The 22,280-nt window shown below is 42.1% G+C and overlaps 1 protein-coding gene across 1 annotated transcript in view; it reads right to left on the reverse strand.

Moving 5' to 3' along the window:
* The window catches only part of cadpsa (Ca2+-dependent activator protein for secretion a), a gene marked incomplete at both ends in the record, with an annotated part of 125,149 nt that overhangs the window by 8,716 nt on the left and 94,153 nt on the right, over nucleotides 1–22,280 (reverse strand). Inside the window, 10 exons of the mRNA XM_080423499.1 lie at nucleotides 8,479–8,586; nucleotides 10,605–10,637; nucleotides 10,936–11,019; nucleotides 11,175–11,249; nucleotides 13,850–13,864; nucleotides 14,298–14,445; nucleotides 15,220–15,375; nucleotides 18,566–18,700; nucleotides 19,787–19,928; nucleotides 21,768–21,924. Of these exons, the coding sequence (XP_080279625.1) occupies nucleotides 8,479–8,586; nucleotides 10,605–10,637; nucleotides 10,936–11,019; nucleotides 11,175–11,249; nucleotides 13,850–13,864; nucleotides 14,298–14,445; nucleotides 15,220–15,375; nucleotides 18,566–18,700; nucleotides 19,787–19,928; nucleotides 21,768–21,924 (1,053 nt within the window). The remainder of the gene's footprint in view (nucleotides 1–8,478; nucleotides 8,587–10,604; nucleotides 10,638–10,935; nucleotides 11,020–11,174; nucleotides 11,250–13,849; nucleotides 13,865–14,297; nucleotides 14,446–15,219; nucleotides 15,376–18,565; nucleotides 18,701–19,786; nucleotides 19,929–21,767; nucleotides 21,925–22,280) is intronic.

The following is a 22,280-nucleotide window of genomic DNA, read 5'->3' on the forward strand; positions in this document are numbered from 1 at the left end:
CATTAAAAGAAGAACTGTAGACGATTGAAGCTAGAGCCCACTTCTGGGTCGTGGCGGTTGTTTGTTAGCACCCCAACACGTCCACATCGCATCCCTGTTCAGGCACAGCTCGGGACAACTAAATTACCCCCTAACCCCAAGGGGCAACTTAGGGGAGGGCTGCAGTGGTGGTGGGGCTGGAGATTTGAGAAGTCTTTAAATCTGACTACAAGACATTATGCACTTAGGACAAAGGCTCTGTCTAATCCTACCTGCTCTGCTTTGCAGGGGCCCACTGCTGGTCCATTCTAGTCCTGCTCAGTGTAGAGGGCCCATTGATGACGACACTCAATTACCATAGTAACTCACACTGGCAGGTTATCCCAACCACCGTGAGACCCCCCCACATACACCTTCAAATCCTTGCTCACCTCGTCACCTTAAAGCAGGACTAAGCTGATCCCCAGACCAATGGCCTTTCACTGGGAGGCTGATGATGCCCATCAACGCCCAATACTGGATGTTGTCATCCTCTGAGCTCCAACCTTTATTCTTTCTCTCTGCTGTCTTTTCTACACATCTTGGAATAGGGGTGGGTTTGGGGGGTGGGGTATAGGGGGAAAGGCACAGGGAGCTCTGAAAGGCAGAATTGAAATGGAAGTTTCGGGGCTCAGTGAGCTTGCGGGCTTCAAACTGTTCCTTGTGCTGCCCACACAAAGGCCATGGCTGACCGCTGCTGTGCCTGAGCACAGCCGTGGTGCAGACAAAACAGGCCCAGTGTGCGTACTTAGAGCATTAGCCAGACGGCTGTTAAAGACAGACCACTGAGGAACAATCAACACAGCCTCCGTACATGCAGAAGCATAGGGAAACTTCACAAAGGCAAATGTTTATGTCCCTGAACAGCACAGAATCCTGTTGATCCTGAGTGTCCTTTCAGGGCAGCAATGTGGGTCTTTTACAAAACAGCCATCTCTCCTTCCACTGGCATGTGTCAGTTCTACCAGCAAAGAGAGCCCAGATAGGGAGCGACTTTATGAAAGCATTAGGTTCCATGTGTGTGTGTGTGTTCGTGCATGCGTGCGTTTGTGTCAGGGGGAGTAGGTGGGGGCACATGTTGTGAGGAACTAACCAGTTGGAATTATGGTCAGCAGCGAGTCATTGAGTAAACACACAATGAGCAACAGAAAAGCTATGCGGTAAAAAATAATAAAAAAAAGCCAGCGGCTCCGGGGCCCTGAGAAAAGCGAGCCATTCTGCTGACAAAGAGCCGCTTAGAGGTGGATTGAGGGAAGGAGAAAGAGGGCTAAAGCACTTCTGGGCTCAGGGGGGGCACTACAGGGGGAGCAAAAATGGAATAAGCTAGCAAGCACTTGAGGGTCCCGCCAAGCACCTGAATGGGAGCGAGGGACGGAGGGGCTGAGGGGGGTATGTGGAAGGTGAATGGCCTGCTTTTTGGGACCAATTTGTCTCTTTTCACCTCGTTCCCCCTGCCCCTGCTCTGACAGATGTACAAAGACGGAGCGGCACTGGGCCACTTATTCAAGTACACCCGCAAGCAGCTGTCACTTTTGTCGGACAAGTTAATCAAACACATGCCACCATACCTCCCTTTTGACAAGGAGAGTTGAGAGAGTGAGAGAGGGAGGGAGAGAGAGAGAGATAGAGACGGCAAAGGAGAAAAAGTGGTGATAGAAATGGAGAGATAGCATGTAGATCCACAGTGGGGCCTGACAAAGAAGTTGTCTCCTTTAAACTTCCATTTCCCTCCTCAGGACCTTTCCAGACTAGTGTCCTCAGTCTGCAAAGCAGCTCTGCAAACGCTGATAGAGGATTTATCCCTGAAGAAACGAAGAGGGAAAACAGAATGCTCTCTCTCTCTCTCTGTCATTAATTATAAAGACACTAAGCTGCTTACAGACTTCATTAAACAGAAGTGAAACCTTTTTTGGAGCATGTTTTGAACAGTCATACACAGTCAGTCATACTGTACTTACCTCATTCAGTTGGCCTTTTATTCATACGTTATATTTTCCTCATTCTGACTGCAACTGTTATTTTCATGTTTATATTGGTTGTTTTAATCCTTTTAGAGTTCTTAACCTAAAGACATTATTTCACTGGCATGAAAAACAAAAACAAGAAGATGCATTAATGGTAATGTTTTGAGATGTTGGGTTTCTACAGGATTAAATGTTGTTTTCTTTTCCAAAACAACAAACTAATCTGAATGGATGGGCCAGCATCGAGGCCAGCATAATGTTTGTCTTCTATATAATTAAAGATGGGAAATTGACAGGGGAAAAAAAAGGAAAAAAAAACATGAATAAAAAATGAAATATTTGAAAAGCATAAATACGTATATATTATTTTAAATTGAAAATAAGATATTTTCACTACTTTACACCCTTACGATGTAGTGGCTTTTTACCCCCCCCCCCCCCCCTTTTTTTATGTGGATTCCATTCCATTCAAAATGCCTCCACTGAATAGAGTGGAACTAGAACAGCTCATTTCACAACCACTGCTGTTGTTATTGACACATTTCTGGTCTGGCGGGAGTTAAGTTTGCGTGTGTCCAAAGCTCAGAGTTGATTAAATTGTTCACTTGGTGCAGCAGTGGGGTGGGCTTCATGATCTGAGACAGCAAAGTGGTGAAGCGTCTCGGACAGTCAAGTGGTATGATGGCATCTCTCTCTCTTTCTCTCTCATCAGTCTGGTGGCCTTCTCTCCTCATCACCACCACAGTAAAGCCCTGACCTCAGCAAAGCACGACAGCATGAAGAACTGTTCAAATCCATCAATCTCCGATCTCAATCTGACCCCTGCACTCTCACCCTCCTTCTGTCAGTGGTGGAAGAAGCGCTCAGATTTCTGACTTAAGTAAAAGTAGCAATACCACAAGGTAGAAATACTCTGTTACAAGTAAAAAAGGCCTGTATTGAAAAAAGTCAGTCTAAAAGTCTGTTTATTATTATAATTCTTTAAATACTTAAAGTTATATTAAAGTAATATTTTTGTATCTAAAAATAGCTATTTATTGAAAATAGCTGATCTACAAGCTCAGTGTGAGCGTGTAGATAGTCTATTTCCGAATAGCCGAAGTATAAGGGCGTAGCTGTATGTTTTGTATTAATAATCAAAATCTGCAGAAACGAGTCACTTAAGTTTTTATATAACTGTAGTGGAGTAAAAAGTACAATATTTGCCTCTGAGATGTAGTGGAGTAGAAGTATAAAGTATAATTGAAAAGTAAAATGACCTCATTACCTTACTTTTGAAGTCCAGCACTTAAAGAGTAAATGTACCGAGTTACTTTCCACCACTGACAGCCGCCCACCAGTTGGCAGTGCAGGGAGGTGCGGCAGTAGCGGCGGTGATTAAAAGAGCTTTAACTTTGGTCACACATAAGTGCAATCTCGCTGAGGCTTTTGTCAATCTGATAACTACCCAAGGTCAACGGAAATACTTCAAATCAATCAATGAGCTGCGCTCCTAATCCGCCCACCAGGCAAAGGCAGATTAAGTGTATAATTGACCCATGTAATCCCAGTATCTTCAACCCCAACTCCCTGGGGAGGGGAGGGGAGGGGGGTGGGGGGTTGGTTGGCAGCTCCAACGCTGCTGGGCACCGGCAATCACCGAACAGAACATCATTATTGCTCTGTCCTTCTTTCACTCTCTCTCTCCCCCTCTCCCTCTCTCTCTCTCTCTCTCTCTCTCCCTCCCTTCCTCTCTGGCTGGCACTGGTGGTGGCGGGTGCATCTTGGGGCAGGCAGGAGGCCACTAGGATATCATTGCAAGGCTGGATTTGTCTGAGGCTAAAGAGATGGCTTTTTTTAATCAATGATCTCCACGGGCTGCTAAGCCCCACCGACCCACACCACCACCACCACCACCACCACCCCACCCCCATGTCTGTTCGTGTTTAAGCACAGCTGTTTTAATCCGCACCACTCTTCAGTCAGTCTTTCAAGAACCCAATGAAGGCGGGGGGGGGGGGGGGGGAAGGTTGGTGAATGTGTGTGTATGGGGGAAGCAAATAAAAATATTCCCATTAATTTTGCATTTTTGGATTTGATTTAGATTGTACAGTGTAGAGAGACAGGGCATTGAGCGGGGACAGCGAGAGGGAAGACATGCAACAAAGGCATCCAGACGGAATTGAACCTTGGATGTTACGTTCCATGTGGTCAACACACAATCCAGTCAGCTACCAGCACACACCCCAGGGAGCAGAATTTTCTCCCTTTTAATCTTACGCTCTACACACTCATAGCATGCAGCACACACAAACGCACGCACACACAAACTTAATTCCACACACAAACAAGTAAACCAATTCAGTGATTGTAAATAGTAAACTGTCAAAGCACAAACAACAGCCATACCATAAAGTCCATCTGTACGGTAAAATCATGAGTTTGAATTTAACCCTGAGAACGATTCCAGGTCCATTTTTACACTCCCAAGAGTTAAATGAACACAAAGGATTTCACTGTGTACAGATGGATGAGCTTTCTATGTAACATTATTTAATCATTCCGGCTGAATATTACGCACACGCGCATACGAGCACTCACACACACATACCTGTCTTAGCAACAATTTTCACAACAATAAAAGGATAATACTAAAGAGATCACTTGATTGGATTGCGGGTCAAGGATTGTGGATAAGTAAAAAATGGCATAAAATAAATCCAATTTGAACCTGTGAAAAATAACACTTGGTGAGGAGAAAAACAGCCAGCAGCAGCAATGCAGGCACATAATTATTTTCTTCTCTGAATTTCCACACCTCTCCAAGTAAAAAACAGCGATTAATAATAATATTGTGGGTTTGAGTCCAGAGCCCGTCCTGTGCCATCTCTTATTTTCAATCAATTTAACACTAGCATCCCTATCCTGCGCATGCTATAATAGGCGAACATTCAGAGAAAATAGGCAAAAATGTAGCAAAAGTTGCAGATTTTGTGAGCTTGTACACTGGCTATTTTCATCGAAGAGATTTGGTGTAGAGGGAAAAAGGGGTCTAGTAGACCCCTGGGTGACCCCATACAATGAAGTAAGTGCTTAATTAATTCTGTGTCTGTTGCGCAGAAACAAATTTGCAGATCTGCTATTTTCCGGTTAAGTCAAGCTTTACGCTCTCATTACCATGTCTATTGACTGTACTGTCTGATAATAATTTTAAGTTTTAACATCAATCTAAAACCACATCAGCCTTAGATTGATGTGGTACAGAAGCAGGTCAAATATCAGTAGAAAATGTCTAACATGCCCCCCTATACCCAGAAATCTATGCCACAACATGGGTATTAGCCGCGCATTAACATGACTAAGACACCAATTCGTGTCTTAAGACGGCATTGTTTGTTTAACATTAGTGTTAGATCACATATGGGCTGTCTGGGTGTCACAATAGATGTTAGATCTGAAGTCCTGACACATTTATCAAAAAGTAAGGCGGCATAATCTCCTTATTGTGGCTGATATGAGAATGCAGGTCTAGGGAGAAAATAAATCTATGTCATAACCCCAATTAACTGCAAATGAACCTTGTATCTCACATCCCCTGACAAAGTCCCACTCAGACATCACTCCATTGTTATGCCAAACCATTCACCAAATGTCCTCTGTGGCACATGGGATTACTCAGCTTTGTGATTATTTTTGAGCAATAAGCAACGTGTTGGGTTGCAGCTATTCCTTATGACTTTTGGCAATCCAGAGCGGGGGGGGGGTGGGGGGTGGGGGGCAGTGACAATGTTACCTTATCAAATATCACCTGTCGTGCTCCGTAGTGCTGAAGTCACCTCTCAAAGCTAGGCACACGTAACTTTGGTGATTTATGTTCTATTCTTAGCTTATCTACCACCTATGACCTACTTATATCGAGCCACAGTGGTTCTATTCTTTTCTATTCAGTTGTTACAAAGTAACACAGAAGTGTAATCTTTTTACAATCAGCTATACAACCTCAGTTCTTCAGGTCCAAATTATAACCCGTTGACTGATTTCACCATGGTAATCTAGTCACCAAGCATAAAAGATGTGATGTATTTATCAAGTGCTCAGACAACCAAGGGATTATATACATGATTGTTGTTCATGTAATTTTTGCTCCTCTTTTACTTTTTGTTGAACTATTTGCAATGAAATAATAATAATAATTAAGATTTTGTAATGTTTAACAATAAGTTCCGGTGCAGCCTCAGGGTGTGTGTGGAGGTGAGTAGTGAGTGTGTCTTCCAGGATAAACGGCCCTGCTAGGAGATTCACAGAGGAACATTATTTGATGTGGAAATCTCACCACCTCTCCCCAACATGTTAAAACAGACTCCAGGTGCGAGATAAGTTCCATTTGTTAAATGATGAATATGCCAGCCAGAAAAAGGAAAGGAATGGAAAGAAAATCTAAGAAAAGCTTGAGAGAAAGGACGACCTACGGGCGCGAGCACTAAATTCAAATACATGCTCCTTCCGAGGTCGGGGTTCGGACAGGCTTTCGAAAAACTATAGTTCAGAGAGTCAGGACATCTGGAGGTGTACGAGTTCTGAGAAATAGTTCTGAGACCTCCCATCAGAAGTTCTGAATGACGTCAATTTGTAGTTGTATCACCTTCCTTTTCCGAAGAAAATTTTGGACGTCTGAAGGAGCATGTATTGGGCCTGTAGCTGGAAAATGTGAGTTTACCGAGTGAATTGTTCAGAAAGATAAATGGCATGCAAATACAGGCCCCGCCTCCATGCTTCTTGATCGACTGCTAATCATGCTGCTAGCAGCTAGCAGCAGCAGCGAAGTGTGGCAGTGCTTAGACAGATAAATACGAGAGAGGGGGAGAGAGAGAGAGAGAGAGAGAGAGAGAGAGAGAGAGAGAGAGAGAGAGAGAGAGAGAGAGAGAGAGAGAGAGAGAAAGGGTGTCAAGAAAAGCACATCAGAGCAGAGTTCCAGAGTGCAGCCAGAGACACTTGGTGGGGGGCCAGTGGTGCCAGAGGCAGAGCAGATAGGGAGAGACAGGAGCAGCGGTCTGGACCGCGGTCAGCAGCAGACAGCGCTCTGCTTGAAGATGGTGAGAAGGATACATGGCAAACAGTGGGTCAAGATGCAGTGACAAACACAAACACCCAGCAGAGGACACTTCCCCGTGGCTCACTGTCAGGGCAGCCGGATGCAGGGGACAGACACGATGCCACAGACAGACAGACAGACGGTTGGGTCCACACACTCTCTCACACACTCACACACACACACAGGCAAACAGCATCCCCAAAAGCACACATGAGAGCCTTACTCACAAACAGAGAGCGTGGCTGTATAGGGACAATAAGTGACATTCGGTAACATGACAATTTCAGAGGATTACGTGACCTGGATCAAGTCACCGGTGATTCCTTAAGACAGTGTTCTCTCTCTCTCTCTCTCTCTCTTTCTCTAGCTCACTCTTCCTTGACTGGATATTACTCTCTGCTTGTCCTTATCCTCTTAAGCCTTCATTAGAATGTGTCTTAGGTGGGGGGAGGGGGAGCCTTGGTCTTTGTGTAAGATGTACATGACACACGCACTGTTTTTTTTAGCCATACATCCAAATTGATCCGAAACACACAACAGTTTAGGTTCTGAATAATCTACAAAGTGTATGAAATGATACAACAAATCTGTCAATTAACATTAAGAATCTACCATCTATCTACCAAGAAGCTACCATTTCATCATAATGGTCAATATCAAGTAATGACTGTATTTATTTATCACTATTAACCATTATATAGGCTAAGACTGCTCTAAGGACTATGAACTATACTATACTAACTAATGTACTTCAGAATAGGACTACGTATATGCTGAAGAGTAACAAATAATTTTACATCACATATTGTATGGTTCACACTTCCTGAAAGTAAACATCAGAAGATGCTTAACATTGTGCATGCATGCGTGTATGTGTGGGAGAGGCTGTGAATGTGATACTAGACCATCTTTTACAATGAGGTCTTTCTTAACTCATGTTTGCTGAGTCACAAACAGAGAACACTGCTTGAGATAATCACTCCTTCAAGACTTGTCCACATTCCAAACAAACACAACAAGACAAAAGACAATAAACACAAAGCAGCACGCAGTGTAGAAACAAGAAGACCGGGAGACACAAAGTGAAAAGAGAGACCTGCAAGGCAGCTGTGCAGAGGATTTAAGAGCTCAAAGAAGAAGCAAGTGAGGGGAGCTCAAAAATGTGACTTATCCCACTGCAGTTCTTGTTTTATCACATTTCAGGGGGCCAATCCTCCGGCTTCATTCAATGGGAGGCTCAGCAGTGAGGCTTCGTCAGACACCAGAGACAGTAAGCAAGGTCTTTTGCAAGTCTGATTATTTGTTGCTGACGAGTTCATCATGAAACAAAAGAAGACGCCATCTCACTGTCTCTTTGTTGACGTTGTATAAGTCTCCTCACTGCTGAGCATCCCTTTAATGGAGGACATGCCATGGTTTACTTACATCAAATAATCTCTCTACGTACACCTCCTCATTGACCTTGTCCCTCAGCATGTCCTGGGAGTGGCGAACGAAGGTCACATAACCGTCTGCCACGTCCATTCCCGGTTTCTGTAAACATCGTGGGAAAAAAAGAGAAAGTCAAAAAATATAAAATTGAAAGAGAGGCACTACCGCTGTTCTAACAACACAATACAAACTTGACTGACACAAATGTATGAGTGTAATGTCTTATACGAAAGGGTGCGAGCGATTGTGTTAGTCAATTATACGAACATTCAAGAGGCGTTTCTAAATTGTCAGTTTTATAATTTGCAGAGATGAAAGGTTTATGGTTATCTCGGGAGAGGTTTTTCATTTGCCAGGGCATGAAGACCTAAGGCTAGAGGGCTTTCTTTATCAGTAGACTTTCTGTCATAGAGATTTTCACTTGGCCACAAACCAAGTGACACAGACTGGGCATGTGTAAAGTGAGCAGAGGTGTTGGAAGCACTCGGCTGGTTTTGAAAGGGAGGGCGGATTGTCAGGAGACCTGCCATTTTAACATCTTTACATATTCTTTCCCATCCCTTTATTCATTGCAGTCTTTTGGCACATTTCCACTGGTACCAGCTCATCTCGACTAGATTTTTAGACTAGTTTTTTTCTTTTTCTTTTTTTATCGCGCAAAGGCCATGGATAGTACCTGCTATCTGGTACCTGCCTACCTGGTACCTTTTTTGGTATCACCTCCATAGAGGTTCTGTGTCTGGCCCTCTTCTTTTTCCCTCTATACCAAATCTCTTCAAAGAAAATAGCTGATCTACAAGCTCACAACATGGTGTGAGCTTGCAGATCTGCTATATTAGCAGAATATTTGCCTTTTTATGATAAAATGTTCACCTAATATGACATGCCCAGAATAGGGACCCCAGGGTTGATGTGGTTAACACATCTGCCACAATTCTCCCAATGTGAAAATGAGTGTGGGGCGAACAAAAGTCTAATTTTGTACATTAAGCGTACAATTAACATCATGGGCAGGAGACAGTGACCCCATTCAGAGTAGGCAATGTAATGGCAGACTCTCTGACAAGGCATTAATTTAAGAGGTGGCATGTTGATGGGGCAAAAGTGTTGGCAGCCAAGTACTCAGTTCTGAGGTGTCATTTTAAGTAACCCACAACAGTGTGGGCTTTTGTTTGCGTGTACGTGTGCGTGCGTGCGTGCGTGCGTGCGTGCGTGCGTGCGTGCGTGCGTGCGTGCGTGCGTGAGTGCGTGCGTGCGTGCGTGCGTGCGTGTTTATTAACAACGATGTTGATGTAGATACATGATACTGTAGATGCACGGACTATTATACAAACTGAAGTCTCCCTGCTTCAAGCTGTATGAATAATCCTAAATAGTAACCTGAGTTTTCTTATCCTGGTAAGGATTTTTTATCCGACAAGGTAAGAGTACAAAACAAAATAATTGCAGATTATATAGCCTTGATATTTTGATAGCTGTGCAAAACGGCTGCAAAACCTTAGTCATCTTGAATTATTCAATGAAATGAAACACTGCAAATCTTTGTCAATGATCTATCTAGCTATATAATCTGTCAATCGATCGATCACTGTCTGCTTGTCTATCCAACAAGCCGAAGAAGAGATGACAACAACATGATGTGATTTGATGTGACGTCAGTAGGTCAGAGTAGGGAGTTAAACAAAGCTCGTTCTAACAAATGGGAAGATCTGAAAATATAAACTTAGTCTGGTTGATATTTCTTCTACATGAATGCAAACTTGATCAACATTGTTATTTTATTTCCATGCAGTTGTTTGTGGGGTGGGAAAAAATGTAACACCTTTGCCATTTTGATATCTAACTTTGAAACCCCAGACAGCAACATTGAAGCATTTTACAGTGTAAATTTGGATCCCAGAGATAAAAATCGTATCAAATGTGGCCTAGTCGCCCTAGTGCATATCCAAATGGGGGTCCTGGAAATTGAAAGTGTGTGTGTTGTGAACAGGATCAGTGCTTTTGAAACACAGACACAGTCTGACCCAACAAAGGTAGAGCAACTGACATACAAACCCAAATGCACACACACACACACACATGCATCTGCACACACAATGAAAAAAGAAACTCTCACTTACAGGTACATCCACGTACTTTGAGGCAGCTTTCACCTTGAGTTAGAGAAGATTGGGTGAAAAAAGAAAAGGGTTAGGTCTCCAGCTGCGGTGCCACTTTTCACAACAAAAGCTGCATAGTGAGACTGTAGCCTGTGCTCTACAACCTGCTGAAATGGCAGCAGAGCCTCATGTGGTGCTCTAAAACTGTAAAAGTGCACTCACATATTCAATACACTTTCTCTTGTTATGTTACTGGGGAACCAATTGAGGCATTTAGCTATTTGGTGCTGAGGGAGACTGATCTGACTTGAACACAAAATACACTTAAAGAGAGATGATGATTGCTTCTTACTGTGAAAGATAGGAAGGAGGAGAAAAGTGTGCCCTCATCGTATCTGGATAGCTTGGCCAGGCCACTCTCCAGAATGACAACAAACTGAGGAAAGGCGGAGAAGATGAGAATGGCAGCATTGCCGACATGAGCCCCATTCATCCAAAGTATATAAAGGGAAGAGTGTTTGTTAACTATGCATGCATGAAAATGTTTAATAAACCTCTCAGAGGTGTAAGAGGTGTTTTTCTTTATTTTACCTTTGCTACAAGTAGGGTTATCATCTCTTTGACTGTCTCTTCAATGAGATTGTCAATCTGCGAATGGTACTGTCTCTGGAAATACAAACAGGTTGTTACCAATTTAACTGCAAAGTGATATTCAAGGGGGCACAGCAATCCATTTTGTAGCAACTTCCTCATGTGTTATTTGTATACCTCAGAGCATATCTATCAGCATCTGTAACAGCCATAAATAAGTAAGTGACACGCATCAGGGTGAAGAGTTGTTACCGTAAATGTTCACTAAATGCTATTAAATGGGCCTGCACCTTCTCCACTGAGCCAGTTCATAGGGCGAAGGAAGAGTGGCGGCAGGGCAACTACCAGAGGGGATTGTATTGTAACTGTATTGTATTTTATTGTACGTCTGTATTGTACCATACAGACGTAGTACGTTTGGTCAAACAGTCTTCTCTGTTAGAGTCTGTCTTTCTACCGAATTAAGACAGAGTTCCAATTATTTGACTTTCAAAATAAATCTTAAGAGATGGCTTAGAGCAAACTAAACTTATAATCATGGGTAATTATCAGCTCAATTTGTCACTGCTGTCATTTTTATTCATATTATACCATAATTGTTTGGTTTTGTTTTTTGTATTATGTCTACTTATATTGTATTGCATTGTATTGATAGGTTTATGTTTTGTATTGATAGTTATAGATCCCCAATTTTAACAACCTGCTCAGGGACTGCAGCTCATGAAAATGAGCTCTTTGCTAACACTGGTTCATTTACATTGATGTGAAAACTGAAATGTTGAAATACAGTATGTCGCAGCATGCTGGCCTGGCGCTGTCCATCAACGCGGTGCTGAACCAGTCACCAATAGATGCATGTAAGCTAGATCAACGTGGATATTTTAATGTCCAGTGTCCAGGGCGGTCACAACAGTGAATGTGCGTATGGTTTCTGATTCTCTCATGTACACAATTACAAAGGATAAGATGGAAAAAGGTTCATCGTCAAAATTGTTCCTGCAGAGCATACTGTAACGCCTGTGCTGCAACGGGAAATTGGGGATACAGACAAATCTGCCAGAGCTATAAAAATGTATATCTGGGGTGATATTAGTCTGGCCATGATGCCAGGCTAGGAATACATACTAAAGGCAGTGTGTAAGAGAGAGAGACTTGTACTCTGCATAAAAACGAAGACTTATTGTAAATTCTTTCTCTCTCTCTCTCTGTCTCACTCTCTGTCTGGAAAGCAATTGAATGGACTTGCTAGCGTGGTGTGGTGTAAGCAGTTAAATTTGATTAAGAGAAATCTGTTTGGAATTACATGCACATGCGGGATCTTGAGACAAGGGACATGCTGTGAGCACATACTGTATAAACAACAAAGTATGGCTCTGTGGCCCATCACGTCGCCTAAGCTAATAATAAACCATCCGTCTTATTTACACAGACTGCAAGTCAGGACCAATCTCTTCTTTACAGAACACAATATAACATAATAATAGGCTACATTAGCAACACATCAATATTCCTTCGTTCTTGACCTCCTGGGGATGCTAATCAACAATGAAGAATATTTTGTGACAATTTGTCTGTTTATTTAGCTCAATCCTGACTATAGTGCTGTAGCCATATTTTTTTTGTTTGGGTCGTTGATTAATATTGTTTCCAGGTCGGTAGGCCTTTCATAAAGGGTCAATTGGGTCGGGTTTCAAAAACAAAACCAACCCGCGCATTACTACTGTATAGAGCTGGGCGATATGGACAAAATATTTGTTTTGACCAAATAACTCAATATCAATATTGTGACAAAAATCACAATATCGATAAAATATTGATATATTGCCCACCCTAATGCTGTATACAAATGTTGACTTATTAAGGCAGTCAAATAACACAAGAGTTGAAAATGTTCCCCTAATTGCATTAGTTGATTAGAGTGATAGCATTTTATTTGAAATACCCCACATTGTTGGTGTCCATTTGACAGTGACATCAAAAGCTATGCGTACCAGCGCCAAGCTCGTATCAGATATTGAAGGATAACAGGAATGATTATTAGGGTATTCTATGTAATTTGAACGTTAGGAAATGGGAGGTTAGGAAGTGAACAGGCAACCACATGAAGGTGAAAGGCAAATTTGTCTTAAAATAATGACTACACCAAATGTATTTAGCCTTACCAAATGGCTGAATGCTAGTTGCTGCAGCATGCCTTAGACTGCTAAAATACAGACAGCTATAGCATGAAATCACAGTCTACCGTATTCTTTCATGAATAGATTAAACATTGCTTTAAATGCTTTCAAGCAAATAATTCTGTTTGATTAATTGGCTTCAGTCTCAACGTTCTGCAATTAATAATGAATAGTCTTGGGAGCTCTTGCTAATGGGCTAGTCTGTTTTAAGCTTTAATAAGTTAAATACTAAGCTGTATTCCATTTGTTTCACTCAGGCATGTAGCACCAACAGCAAAGCGAAGGGCTAATTAATTAAACTTGGGTAATTGGTATCAATCTCAAGACGGCGAATATGTGAACTCACACTTCTACTCCATGTATATTCAAACTAATCTACACATATGCTAATGAAATCCAAACAATTCAAGTTCAGGGAGCAGGGGAGGAATAAATGCAGACTAATTATACATATGGGACAGAGGGCGAGATTTCAATAGAATTGTTAGCCACACTTACCCAGTCTCTAACAAACTTTCACAAGACAGTGAAAAAAAAACGAAGGAACAAAAAGATAAAAGATATAGAGGAGATGATAATGATATAGGCATTGAAATACTGAGAGAAGAGACCAAAGAGGAAACAAGATGAATGAAAGAAAGAAAAAAATAAAATGACACAAAGCTGCTAATGGAACGGATATCATTATCAGAAGAACTCTTGAGGAAATAATATGAGAAAATACAGTATTTAACATTTACTTTGACCTATCTGTGTCAGTGTCTTCAAAATATACCATAAATCAAATATGTAAAAAATAAAAAATTAAATGGTACACTCTTCAGACTTAAATTAACAGCGTGATTGGACTGTGTGGGCAGTGCAATGTGTCATTGTGGAGGAAGTGTCTTAATCAGCATGTCGCTGGTCAAAGGCAGACAGACATGTGTGGAAAGGTGTGTCGTACCTCCTGACCCAGTTCCATGGCACAGAGCTTGGCAGACTGAGCCTTGGCGTCCACCATGACGTTGAACATGGTACAGATTGACTGCGGCACGCGGAAGTCAGTCGCCCGGCTACTCTTCTGAAGCTTGGCCTCAAATGCCAGCCGCGTGCTGCAGACCAGGAGATAGGAAGGCACAAGGGGGACGTATGTCAGGTAAAGGTGATGTTTTCAAATCAGTCAAATGGCTGGAACCCTTCATGCTCTAGTATTATAAGTAGGATGTTGCGATGGCTCAGTTGGAGAAAAGAGTTTACACTTTACAATGTTTATTTGTTGTATTTTTTGTATTTCATTCCCTTTTGGTTCCCATATTTATTTAATATTTGGTGTTTGAGTGATACTGGCTTTCATTCATTTTAACTATTTGAAGGTAGGGTAAGTGATATTTTTGGGTTAGAACAAAAAGTGTTTTGTTAAAAGGTTAGAGCACTATATTCTGATAGTAATCATTGCTATAGAGTGTTTGTTCAGTAACAGGAGTCTCCCCGTCTCTCCAGCTCTTTAATAAACAGAAAATACATTTTCCGGTAGGTGTCAAAATCTCAGCCAATCAGGAGAAAGTACCCATTTTTAAGCTTCATTTTTATAGTGTTCCAGTTCCAATTTTGCCTGCACATTTCTTAGTGTCATCACTTCCAATTTCACTTGTTTAATCTATATCCTGATTGAGTTCTCTATCCTGATTGGATAAATTGGAAATGAAACTGAAACTGAAACAAAATGCATTTTCTGTTTTATAAAGAGCTGGTGAGACAAGGAGACTCCTTTTACTGAACAAACACTCTATAGCAATGACTACTATCAGAATATAGAGCTATTTTAACCAAAGAAAATCACTTACCCTACCTTTAAAACCAGTGTTAGTATCATTATAGTATCTTACCGTTTGACACAGGACTCTATCATGTCACTGGACATCAGTTTGAGTCGGGTCTCCAGGTGTTTGCCAAACTCCTCCTCAGGCCAGTGGAGATCTCTGATGAAGGTTTGGAGAGCGTCCAGCTTCCAAAACAGGTCCTCTGATGTCCCCGAGCCGTTACTGGAGGGGCCAGAGTTCAATGGTCAGTTTCACATAAGAAGAGTCCCAAACAAGGAAGAAATCAGGGTTGGAAAAGAGACAATGAGGAATGATAGGTCTGAGGATTGAATATTAGGGATTGTTAGTATTTGCTGTTTTCTGAATGACCAAAACAAAATCTAAGTCAGAAGTTCTGAAACTTTTGTTTATTTCAAGGAACCCCATAACTCTCAGAGTTACAGACCTGTACCTCAAGGAATCTGTACCTCAAGGAATCCTGATGGTCCCTGGACCCCACTTTGAGAACAACTGTTCTAAATGATTTACAGCCTTCATTGACATGTGTTATGGTTTTGAAATTTGGCATATGGATTATGGCAGTCAGTCCAAGGTAAATAAGCAAGCACGAGCCCATGCAAGCTCTATATTGACACACTTAACATGGGACTCAGATATTGTTTTACTGCCAGTCGGCAATGACATGTGTATGCGTACGTGTGTGCACGCGTGCGTGTGAGTGTGAAATTGGATACAGAGATAATGTATGTATAGAAATAATAATTGGGCATTCAAGCAGCAAACAAACTAAGAGATTAAACTCATTTTGTGACACAGGAAGTGTGCTTAAAGTATGTCTTAGTTTAAAAAAAAATAGAAGAAGGGACGGATAGAGAAGGAACGACGGACAGATGGTTAATCTAATTTCATCTCAATGAACTGTCATTGTGAACCGTGGAAGAGGCTTAAGTTGGGTTAATGCTGTGTGGGGGCCAGCGTTGCTGGGATTACTTGAAGTAGTTTGTACCCCATTCCCCATTGACTTATCAAGTCACACACCCCCCAATAGAAGTGACCATTAACCCCAACTTCTACAGCCAAGGTCCAGGGCACTGGTTCTCAATGTGTGGACTTGGGAGCCTCAGGGGTCCTTGAGTGGTTCCCAGCTAAATCTAGTTGAAAGTTAGGAACCAAATGGACCCTTACAGGTCTGTAACTTTACACATTTATGTATTTTCTGAGTTACAGTAAATGAACACTGAGGATTTTACAGTGTAGATTGGGGTCTCAGTAGTCTCTTGAGGCAGACTCACACAATTTCCAAATGCTTCTGCCTAACAGTCTGGACATCGGAAGTGCTGAAAATGTGTAGAAAATAAAACGGATATTCCGCCTCCCCCCATTTTGTCTTTGCAGTAGCATAACTAAGTCGTACTGAAAATCAAATTAGTTAAAGCCTATCTAGCTTGCTGCTTAGAGTATATATATATATTTTTGGGGATATTTTATAACAGATTCGGGAACGGAAATAACAGATATCAGCTTCCTGTCACAACTCTTACGAGACGTAGTTACTGATTCCCAGTAGCATTCAAAGTTTGTGCAAGAGTTGCCTGGCTTGAGAGACCAAGGTCTCAGAGAGAGAGAAATCATATCAAATGGGGGTTCTGTGGCATAATGCATATCACACTGGCAGTCCTTGAAATTAAAAAGGTTGAGTCACTGGTCCAGGGGACATCAGGCCAACAGACTCCCTCCATGCCAGAATCACCAAACCCCAGTACCAATCTGCCCCTTCACAGCCTAGTGAATAATTGGAGGGGGGGCACGGTAAGGAGGATGCATGGAAAGATACAAATTCATAACATAGGCCTATTGTCAACATGAGAAAATGTGGATTTGAGGTGTCAGATTGTTACTAAGTCAATATAAACTCTGTAAATTCACATAAATTGTTTTTATTTTGGACTGAGTTTTTATAATTTCTTTGGTTTGTATTTGGGATTTTCGAAATATTTCCGAGTTATGAATTTACAACTTTCCACTCAAACACGTGCAGAAAGAGAAAAATGGATTGCTGTCACAGGTCCTCCATTTTTTTCAAACTGCCTACCTATACTCTATCCACACGCCCCATGCTGTCACGTTGGCATGAACATGGTTTCAGGTTGGTGCACAGGAAGGAAAGCCCGCGGATATTAACAGAAGAGTGACAGATCTACAGGACATGCTCTCCAATAATGTCACATTCCTTTAGTGCCCCAAGCACTGCATTTGCTTTGAGCGAGTTTGGCTCACGAACAGATCACCTGAGCTGGGGTGTAGTTCCAAATTAAACAGGTCTAAACATTGCTGATGGCATCCTCTCTTTGATGGGGAACTGAATTAATTACAAAGTGGAATGTGACGGTGGAATTGCAGCTCTCATCATGTTTTTACCCTGACAAACGTGAGAGTAGATACCATTGGCTGCTTAAACACAAGGTCCCAGCCAAGGGAGTTGAAATCCTGAGCTGTCACAACAGGGTGACACTCAGGGAAGGTACGTTTTTTTTACGCCTTTTTACCCCGTTGTTAGTGCAGACAATGTTTCACTTAAGTTTGGAACGTGGTATGTATAATGTGTCAAGTGAATCAAGAGGTGTGACCAGGGTGCGTTCAATTACCATGCCTAAACATAGCTTGATTATGACTTTTGCACTCCTCTACAACCTATGCTTGCTTTCACAAATAGAACAAACCACCATTCATACTGACTAGATGCATTTTACCAAGTGGCAGAATAGAGGAGTATTTAGGCAGGAATAGTTTTGTACATACAATGCAATACAGTAGTAGTAATAATAATTAACCACTCAAACTTTGTTGACCGGGGTCTCCCAGGGGTTTATCATTGGCCCCCTCATTTTCTCCCCCTACCCCAAATGCTGAATGTTCGCATAATTTTGATATGCCCAGAATAGGGAAAGAAAGACGGGGTGCACGGGTTCAAGTGGTTAAGTAGTAATAGCACATCAACTGTAAATGCTCTCAATACTTTGCATCACAACAATGAGTGTATGCATGCATATTTTTTTGCCTGGCACCTATCATCCCTTACAAAAAGCAAATGTAATAATCATGCAATAACCAAGAATTAGAAATCATAATTTCAAGGGCACCTTGCTTGTACAACATAATCACACCGTGCAGTATTCAAATATGCGTCCAGACATGTCTTTAAAGTGCACAGTAAATGACAGTGTATGTCATCCACACTTAATACTCTCTCCTTCCTCTGCCACTGTAAAAAAAAGACTCAAAATCTGACAAAATCTCTCAAAGGAGTAGGCCTACTCTGGTGGCCAGGGTGTTACTTTAGGATCGCAGTAGGTACCATGTTCATGCCAAGGACATGTGCGCATGTCTCAGGCTCTGCAAGGCAAATACACACTCTGAGTCAACAATAGCAGACATCCAGTTGGGCGCAGAAAAGCTGGGCATTTGTGGAAGGTTAACACTTGGCACTGCTAGATTTGGTACTTTGGGCATTTGGAGGTTGACATTTTGCAGATTACTTGTTATACTCCTGTGGAGAGGAAACAGAAAGTGGAAGAAAGTGAGTCTATGACAAAAGTAACACAAATGGATTGGAAGAAGAAGCAATGTGGCCTGAGTCCCCGTCGAACAAAACAAATTGCTCTTTTTGACTACGAAGGGTAACCCAGAACCTTCTGTAACTTGGAACTTTCAAGAACCTGAGAAGTTCTGTGATTTTTGTTTGTTTGTTTACGACACGATGTGAGCTTGTAGCTTGTAGGTTCCTAGAACTCAGGGTTAGTACTACCTCCTGAGCAGGGCCCAAATTAGGTCCCGAGAACCCTTATCTGAAACCGAGCCATAGCGTATGGAAACAAATCCAGAACCTGTGACATACATTAGATGGCACGGCACAGTTCGCTCAGTTCTTGTAGTCGAAAAGAGCCATCAATTGCATGATGGAGAAAATATTAGTTAACAGAATTTGTAATCTCAGCCGAATTAAGATTAATTAAATTAAATGAATAAATCAACTCAGATGGTGAAAATTGAACATTTGAATGACAAATCTTTAACTGCAGGAAAATGACTGTGAATGACATGTCAGCTCTGGGGGCCTATAGCTGAACATTTGGCAAATCATTTGTCTATCACTGTGTTTGCAGGAGAACTAGCTGTATAAAAAGAGCCTCACATACTTATCACATGTAGGCTGATATCAGCAAGTAAAAACATGCAATTCTTGGTTAAACAGGATGTGGTCCTTTTCAGGTATGCTGATAAATTATGGTTAAAAAAAAATCTCAAACCTTAGATTTTCTTCAAACTCTGAACATCATATGCAGTCCTATTAGCCAATTTTGTCTAATTATAAAATAAAATAAAAAGATTTGCCTTGGTACATTTTTGCCTTTTATCACTCCCAATACCTAAATTGTAATTTATTTTCAACATATAACGTATGTTGTCAAATGCATTGTATTACTCGATGACACTGAAATTAGTTTAATCACTCAGTGTAATTTAGAGAATAAATACATCTTGAATGAATAAATGAATATATCATTGTGTAAGATTTGACTTTGTACTTGAGAGGGAGTTGAAATTAAGAAGACATCAAATAATGTGCACTCACTTGACAGGCTCCCAGGATTCCCTTTCAAAGCCCCTGTGAATGGACTGAGCAATGGAGGACTCCATCAGGTCCACATAGCGCACCACCAAGGGAGCATAAAGATCCTGTAGGTGTTTATGGAACTTCCCATTGCACAGATTGTCTAAGAGCAGAAATGACAGCAAAACACGAAATGACCTCAATGTAAATAAATGAAGTTAGCGGTCTAATTGTTTGCAATGCATTGTAAGTCTATCCTTATCCAAAGTGAGTTACAAATTGTGTTACATTCACCCATACACACACATACATTCACCCACACCCACATTTTTTTTTTGAGCTGTAGTATTCTACAGTATGGGGAGCTGCTACAGTAATACAGCATAATATACATATACTGTACATGTGTGATATGTATGTACCGGTATGTATGTATGTATGCATGCATGAATGTAGTACGTACGGACGTACGGACGTACAGACTTACAGTACGTACGTACGTACGTACGTACTACATAATATATAATAAAGGCTATTATCTTGGAGTGTTTCTGAATGCCAGTAGTCATGGTCTTATCTGTGTGGCTTGAGTCCCAACTGGTAAAAAGGCAACACTGACAAGACCACAGGAGATAAAATGGACGCCAGTGTGTGCTAATGTGATGCCTCACGGCTCAACGCCTCACGTGTGTCTGCTTTTCTCTTTTTCTCCCTTTGAGCATTCTCTCTCTCTCTCTCTCTCTCTCTCTCTCTCTCTCTCTCTCTCTCTCTCTCTCTCTGGCATAGGAGTCAAGGTCAATGATACACAGTAGGTGCTATGTTTGTTGTGGCCCTTGATTGCCAACATCCTCAATTAGCCACTTGAGTGGCTGCTGTCCACTTGGATGTGTGTGTCCGGCAGTATGGACGCAGGGCTCGCCGCACTACCAGGCAGAGACTGCCGTGGTCCTCATTAGCTCCTCCAATGATGTCCCACTTTGTCGCCTGTCTAGAGCCAAGGCTATTTACTGCCACATAAGTAAAGCGCTATGTGGAGACAGAATAGATGACCTTCTGCGAGAACATGCCCTCGTGATATGGGTTTAACCACAGGAACCCTAGAGTCCCTATTCTGGGGGCGAACATTCGGCAGAAATAGCAGATCTACAAGCTCACAGTCACAACGTGTCGTGACTGAGCTTGTAGATCAGCTATTTCCGTCAAAGAAATTTGGTGTTGAGGGAAAAAATGAGCAGACCAAGTGTAGGACCCCTGGTGAACTCGCTTGCTAAAAATGCCACACTCTCATTTTATCGACCTTACTGTGAGCTGTTGTAGCTATGTCCACTGCTATGCACTTAATCTGCAGCTTTTATCCCCCACAGATGGCTGTAGCAGAGAATCGAACAGCGGCCAATTTGCAATGGCTCTAACTAGCAAACGTAACAAGCTATTTGTCATCCACCGTGTTCAGCTGGTGAATGAGAGGACAGCACTCTGTCTTCTCCTTGACTCCCAGATGACAAGTTAAAAAAGGGAAGCATTCCCTAGGGACAATTAGCGCCCTGCGTCAGTCTATGTTGACGACAGTGAAGTGGATCCCTTTACAGGACTAAGCTCTCCTAAGGCAGCCACGCGGTTCATTAGAGAGATGGCTTGCCTGCAGTAACCACAGCGAAACCTGCTTCATTGTGTTTTGTGAATCGCTCATGGCATCTTTTAACACAGACACAGTACAAATGTGCGAAGGCTTTGGGGATGAAGCAAAAACACTGGACATCTGCTGCATATAGTATAGTTTTGAGGTTTTACATCCTACATACATACATTCTATTCTAGATTAATTAGAGCTTAATATGGCCGAGTATGTGTGTGTGTGTGTGTGTGTGTGTGTGTGTGTGTGTGTGTGTGTGTGTGTGTGTGTGTGTGTGTGTGTGTGTGTGTGTGTGTGTGTGTGTGTGTGTGTGTGTGTGTGTGTGCGTGCCAGGATGGATGGCACCGGGGTACGTCATTCTTCACTCACAGTCAGTCCTGAGGAAGTCGTTGAGCAGCTGGAAGAGGGGGAAGCTGTCCCAGCTGTCGGGCGGCTGAACCTCAAGAGCGGCATCCATATCCACCGAGTAGAGGGACAAAAAGGTTTCTGCATGCTCCACCATCAGGTCGGACCACCATGCGAAGGCCTGGAGAAGGAGACAGGGAAGGAGGGGGAGACAAAGAGAGACGAATAGAGGGAGGACGAGAGGGAGGACGATACAGTGAGACCAAAAAAAAACAAGCAAGAGAGAGAGAGAGAGTGACAAAGAGAGAGAGAGTAGAAGTAGAAGTGGAAAAGAGAAAAGGCCCAAGAGTGGCAGGAGAAAATAGAGCAGAGTTAGATGAAGAAAGTGTACGTTTGAATTCACCTGATGAGCACAGACCTTTCAAAGCACCAATGGTTAACAGTTTGACTCTCATTCAGTAAAAGGTCAGGAGAAGGGGGAAGGAAGGCAACTCCACTGATCTAAAGCAAGGCTCTGGTTCTCTTGCTTTGCACAAT

This window comes from Gymnoscopelus braueri (assembly GCF_963280865.1).
Source record: "Gymnoscopelus braueri genome assembly, chromosome: 3".
NCBI lineage: Eukaryota > Metazoa > Chordata > Actinopteri > Myctophiformes > Myctophidae > Gymnoscopelus > Gymnoscopelus braueri.